General features: G+C 29.3%; 1 protein-coding gene across 1 annotated transcript; it reads left to right on the forward strand.

Annotated features, from left to right (window-relative positions):
• The first annotated feature begins 2,797 nt into the window (after positions 1-2,797).
• LOC119602422 lies at positions 2,798-4,328 on the forward strand. The gene is made up of 2 exons (XM_037953933.1): positions 2,798-2,884; positions 3,663-4,328. Exons 1-2 carry the CDS (start codon positions 2,798-2,800, stop codon positions 4,227-4,229), a joined length of 654 nt encoding a protein of 217 aa, XP_037809861.1. The 3' UTR covers positions 4,230-4,328.
• The last annotated feature ends 2,039 nt before the right edge of the window (positions 4,329-6,367 follow it).

The raw sequence follows: 6,367 nt of genomic DNA on the forward strand, positions 1-6,367 counted from the left end.
TGAAGGTCCGCTCTTTTATCCTTACAAATTTTCAGATGAATATTAAAGTTCTTCGTGCAAAGTTTTAAGAATTTAGTTCTATTAGTTTCCCTGATAAACGAATTTTTGTTTTTAATTAATATGGGAGGTGCCGCTCCCCTCATGGATTTATTACTCAAAATGTTTACATGGATGTTAAAGTTCTTCGTGCTAAATTTTAAGAATTTAGTTCTATTAGTTTCCCAGATAAACGAATTTTTGTATTTAATTTATATGGGAGGTACCACGCCCCCTAATGCTAGTCCGCCTACTTTTTGTCCTAAATGTTCATATTGACACTAAAGTGGCTCCGACAAAATTTGAGGACTCTAACTGTTATATTATCTCAAATATACGGATTTTATATTTTCTTAATGTGGGCGTGGCTCATCGCCCACTTGAAATTTCGAAATAAAAAGTAGCCTATTACCTATTCCAGACATGCAGGAATACGCTGTGAAAATTTCAAGATCGGTTCAGCCGTTTAGTAGTCTATAACTTTCAAACATACAAACAAACACACATTCATTTATATATATATACATAGATATAGATATTATATTATATATTGTATTTTATATTGAATATTTTTTATATTATTAAAACATCACTTTTTTACGTTGCGTAACTGTCAGTCGCAGTTCGTCGTAATGTATTGTGATAAAAAAGAACAACAAAAACATGCTAAACGCTGTTTTTGTTATCAATCGTTAACAAGCTACAATAACGTACTCACATACAATCAAGAACAATCTCTGCGTTGTTGTTATATTCACGCCTATTTTGCATTCCGATTACGTTTCCGCATTCAGTTACGCGACTATCGAAAATTGGTATTCCTACTGTAGTGTAAGATGCAAAATATACGAAAACATCTAATGTAAATAATACACTCCCGCGACATCTATGTGCAATTTAATAAGAAAACGTCATTATCGATAATTGAAGATAAATATCATTTTTTACATTCTTCTTAACCTGGATCTCGACACGTGATGTTGTAATAAAGATTAACGCTTGTATTTATAAAAAAATCTTATTTTGCTTTTAATGCACTCAATAGTTAAAGCACACTTTAGCCTTAAAAACCATTAATAAAATTGTGATATTCATAAACAAATAATAAACGTATATTAACTATTGTGCTGATTTATGTTTAAGTTGGCAGCACTGTACAATATGGCTGTCATTTTATGTGTTAGTGTTGCGTACAATTACGATAAAATATTCGTTGATTCGGTTTTCTTAATTTCATAGTTTTGTTTATAATAGATTTTTGACAATAAAAACAAACTTTTAAGAAAAATAAATATATATATGGCTTTAATAAATATCTATTTAGTTCAGATGTATAAATATAACATATAATTTCTAATTATTATTAAAAGTATCCGAATAACGGATATTTTGCGACAAAATATACATCACTATGCCACATTTTCTTATTTTTACTTATTTTTCTTGTAATTTTTGATAAATTTTTGCAAATATTGATAAATTTCTTTGATATTTGACTAATTTTAATGCCGGCGAATATATTTTGCATTAGTGTAACACTAATCAATATAATTTACATGGTTAATTACTTTATGGCATTATATTTAACCAACAAACTTTGAAAAAGTCAAATCAAATGATTTTGTCCATCATTTGGTTGACAGACGGGCATTTCCAAATTGCCTAAAAATAGTGCTGGACAATTGGAATATTGTCAAATATTTATGCATTAATCCAATAATGCCTAGATTTGAGTTTTTTCCTCAAAATATAATCGTTTAAAAATTTTCTGGGATTTTATTTACAAATTTGTAAACGTTAAAATTAGAATTTTTAGATTTTATTTTAAAAGAAACCATAATTAGTTTTCGCAATCAACCTAAAATTACCGGAAAAATCTTTATCTGAGAAAAAAATTGTTAAAAAAAACAACTTATTGTTGGCTTAAAGAAGGGTCGAGCCTACAATAAAATTCTCCTAATTGTCAATGGTTTATTGAAGGTGTTTTAAGCTATTTCACGTTTATAAATACGATTTTCCTGAATTTTGCCTAAAATTGTTTAATAAACCTAAAATAAGTTTTTATAAATACAGCCGTAATTCTAAGAAACGTGACAAGTGTCTTTAATATGTTGGTTAGCTCTCTTGGCAAATTACACATGGTGGCAGCGGTAAAACCGAATTTTTGCTAAAAAAAGTGTTTTTTTTCTCAAAGCAAAAAAGTAATTAATGTCCCAACAGAAGACAAAAATTAAAAGGTTTTTGTCGCAAATGTCGCTCCTTCTGAGCCTTTTAATTTTTTACAACCAGAAAGTTGGACTAAGTGGCGTAAAAGATTTGAGCGTTACATGAGTGTTTCTGGACAATCTACAAGCATCCACAGGAACAAATTGATTTGCTGTTCTACATAATGGGTGAAAAAAGTGAAGAAGTTTGGCCATTCACCAACAACTCTGGCAAGTGCCTTAAATCATTTTAACAACTATTTCAACCCCAAGCAAAAACCTTATCTTAGAACGATTCAAGTTCAACTCACGTGCGCAAAAGCAAGGAGAATCGATTGACAGTTTCATAACAGACCTGCCTTCTTTGGCGGAGAACTGCGATTATGGAAACCTTAAAGATGATTTGATCCGAGATAGAATTGTGGTTGGCATGCTTAACGCTAAAGTCAGTGAACAAATGCAAATGAAGTCTGACTTAACCTTAAAGATTGCAATGGATACGGCACGTCAAGCAGATATCCAGATAAAACAAATAAAAATTATCACAGACGATAAACATGTTTACAACGTTTAAAGAGAAGCTAAACAACGAAATTACGGTGGTCAACAGCGAAGTTCAATGTATCAAAAATCCAGCAGCAGTGGTAACTATAATTTAAGTTGTGATAATATATGTAGTTATTGTGGATATAAATCCCATAGTAGAAATAATTGTCCCGCAAAGAAAAAAATTGTAGCAAGTGTGTTCTACGTGGACATTTTGCAAATGTTTGTAAAAAGAAAAATGGGAACGAATTTTAATCCGATAGAAATAGAAAAGTAAATATTATTGAAGTTAATGAAACTGAAAATAATTGTTCTGAAAGTAATAAAAACTCTGAGTACATGATTGGATCTATTAATAAATTGTTAGTTGGAAATATTGAAAAATCAGGGGCCATAACGTCGGTCTCGTGATCGAACGACTTTAGTCGAAATTTTATTATTTGAGACCGCCGCATTCTTTATCGAATAACTTGTATCGAAATTTTAAATTTCGGCATTCGATAACGAGTAATCTTTCGAATGCCTTCTCTTGAAATGTCATTATATAGGTTAGCAGCTGTCGTAAACACAATAATTTATTTATTAAAAAAATTTTTGTGAATAATTATCACATTTATTGTTTGCTTTAAGAATTTAAAATGTAAGTATACATATTTTTAGCAACTCAAAATAAATTTGTTTTTAGGACAAATATAAACAAAATTAATGGCAAACAGAAGGAACTAATGGCCGAATTTATGATGAACCATCCCAACTTGGCCAAAAATATAATTCAAAATTCTGGGCAAGGTAAGGCTCTTTTAAATAGGTTATGGGATGAACTTGCGGACCTTTTTATAGTATCATTGCAAAATAAAATTTATTCTTAATTTTTAGGTGTTTGCAGACCAAAAACATAACGCAAAAAAGAAACTATCCTTCAACAAGCTGTCTAAGAAAAAAACAGGTGGAGGACCGTACGAGAAATTATTATTATCACCAGCAGAGGAACAAATTGTTCAATCTGCAGGAATTGAGGCTGCTGTTGAAGGCGTGTCTACTATTAAATCCTTCGGTACACCAAAATGCGCCAGTGAGACAATTCCAAATGAGGAACAAAGTTTAAGAGCTTTATTAGAAAATGATGACAGTATAGAAGTTGACGATGAGAAATGTGTGGAAAAGAGTGAATATTCTCAGGAATCGGAAGATAAAGAAAATCAGCCATCAAGAATAAAGAAAGGAAATTCTAAGTCTGAAACGAAATTGAATCTCTTAATTTCAAATCTTTCTAACGCTGAAAAATACCATTTTGATTTAAGTTCAAAACTAGATCACCTTATAAAACTAAAAGAAAAATCGCTCAAAATAAAAGAGGAAGAGCACTCTGCTAACATGGCAATAAAAAACCTTGATATCCAAATTAAAACTATTAAACTTGAATTGCTAAAAAAGAAACAGTGAGAATTTCAAGAATATATGTATTAAAAAGTTTAATAGTTTATACAAGAAAGTACAAATAATTTTAGTTCTTTTTCTGTAACTTTTTTATAATTAAATTTTATTTGCAATGAATTCAATTTATATGTTAATATAAAAAATATATATATTTATAATATATATATTTTTTATATTAACATATAAATTGGCTCAAGAGGATACCCTGAGTCGCCTGCAATTTATAAAAAATTTTAATTTAAAAGTAGTGCAGTAAAAGTAGCGATTTATTTTACATAGAAGCCAAAAATTGTTCGTTCTGTTGTTGTTAAATAACTCTTCCAAATATCGTCTCTCCTCCGAATGTTTCCAAACGAACGAATCGTGTGCTGCTCCACCATATTTGGAATTGATTGCTAAAATTTTATACTCATGGTCACATATCTATAAATTTATCATGTTATTTAATGTACTTTTTTATAAAAATATGAAAACTTACCACCATAAATTAAAAAAATTTAATTTCAACTTCCATAATTTAATATTCAAGCAATAGCTAATAAAAGAGCAACATCACCAATTAACCAATCTGTTAATATACCAGCATTGTAAGAATTAACATTTTGGAAATAAATTACTAAACAATATGAAACTAATCCTAAACCATCTAATCCTAATAAAATACTAATTAAATTAGGACTAATAATTAATAATATTATATAAGTAACAAATATTAATACTAATATAATAAATCGATTAATTTTATAATCACTTTCTATATATTCCTTACTATAAAAAATAATTAATGAAGAATTATTATTAAAACGAAATACATAAAAATTAAACTTATTCAATCAAATAATAAAGTTATAACAATATTTATTGAATTCATCGAAACATATAAAAATAAAAATTCTATAATCATTTATAATAAAAATAAGTCCTATAAAAAAGAAGACAATCTAAAACAAGTAAGAAAGTATAGTCGGGCGTGGCCGACCATATGATACCCTACACCAGTTATGAATATTAAATGTGATTTATTTTTATACATTTAAGCAATTTATGGATGAAAAACTAATTTTCTGAAAGAGGCTTTATATGGGGGCTAGGGGCAAATATGGACCAAGCCCGGTAAAATTTTTTCAATATATTTATATTTACATAATATTTTATTGTGCTGAATTTCATCGCGATATTTGTGTTTATAAGTTAATTTGGGACATTAAAGTAATTTTCTGAAGGGGACTTTATATGGGAGCTAGGGTCAAATGGGGCCCGATCTTTATGAAATTTGGCAGGGTCATCAAGACTTCAATAAAAATTAGTTGTGCCGTATTTTATCGATATATCTGTATATTTAGCATAATTATGAGCTCAGAAGCCCTTTTCGGGGGGTTCTGTTCTATGGGGGCTAGGTGAAATAATGGACCGATTTTAACCATTTTCAATAGGCTTCGTCCTTGGGCCAAATCAAACGTGCGTGCCAAATTTCATCCAATTATCTTGAAAATTGCGACCTGTACCTTGCGCACAAGGTTTACATGGACAGCCAGCCAGCCAGACGGACGGACGGACATAGCTTAATCGACTCAGAAAACGATTCTAAGCCGATTGGTATACTTTAAGGTGGGTCTAGGACTATTTTTGTATGTTACAAACATCAGCACAAATCCAATATACCCTCCCCACTAAAGTGGTGTAGGGTATAAAAAATAATTTTACAAAACTAATTGTACAAATTGATATATATTTCACGGTTTAAAAAGAAAATCTCTTATCATTGACACCACAAATCAATATTTTTATTAAACTATTTAAACATAATCATAAAAAATGTACATATTAGGGTGATCGATTATTCGACATTTTCCAAAAACCGATTTTCGAATAGTTCGAATAGTTGACATTTAAAAAAAACCGGTTGATATTTTGCAAATTCAGAAAAAACCGGTTAACCGGTTTTTCATTACAATTAAAAAAAATATATTTTAATTTGAAAAACTTAATGTTTATGTTTAAATTTGATTAATAAAACATGGCCCGAAATGATTTTTAACAGTTTAAAAGATTATAACTTTAGATCTAGTCGTCTGATTTATATTATTTCTTTAATATAAAAAAATTAGGAAAAAAGTGGGACACTTCTGTTAAACATGTAATCC

The sequence above is a fragment of the Lucilia sericata genome, unplaced genomic scaffold, assembly GCF_015586225.1.
Source record: "Lucilia sericata isolate MDLA Ls3-8-SP2 unplaced genomic scaffold, ASM1558622v1 Contig000230F_arrow, whole genome shotgun sequence".
Lineage (NCBI taxonomy): Eukaryota > Metazoa > Arthropoda > Insecta > Diptera > Calliphoridae > Lucilia > Lucilia sericata.

What these genes read in the sequence shown, in the direction of transcription:
- LOC119602422 (XM_037953933.1), top strand. Translation starts at nt 2,798, where the DNA reads ATGTTTACAACGTTTAAAGAGAAGCTAAACAACGAAATTACGGTGGTC. An exon ending in TCAAAAATCCAGCAGCAGTG is followed by an intron (nt 2,885 to 3,662) that starts GTAACTATAATT and finishes CTTAATTTTTAG; the next exon opens with GTGTTTGCAGACCAAAAACA.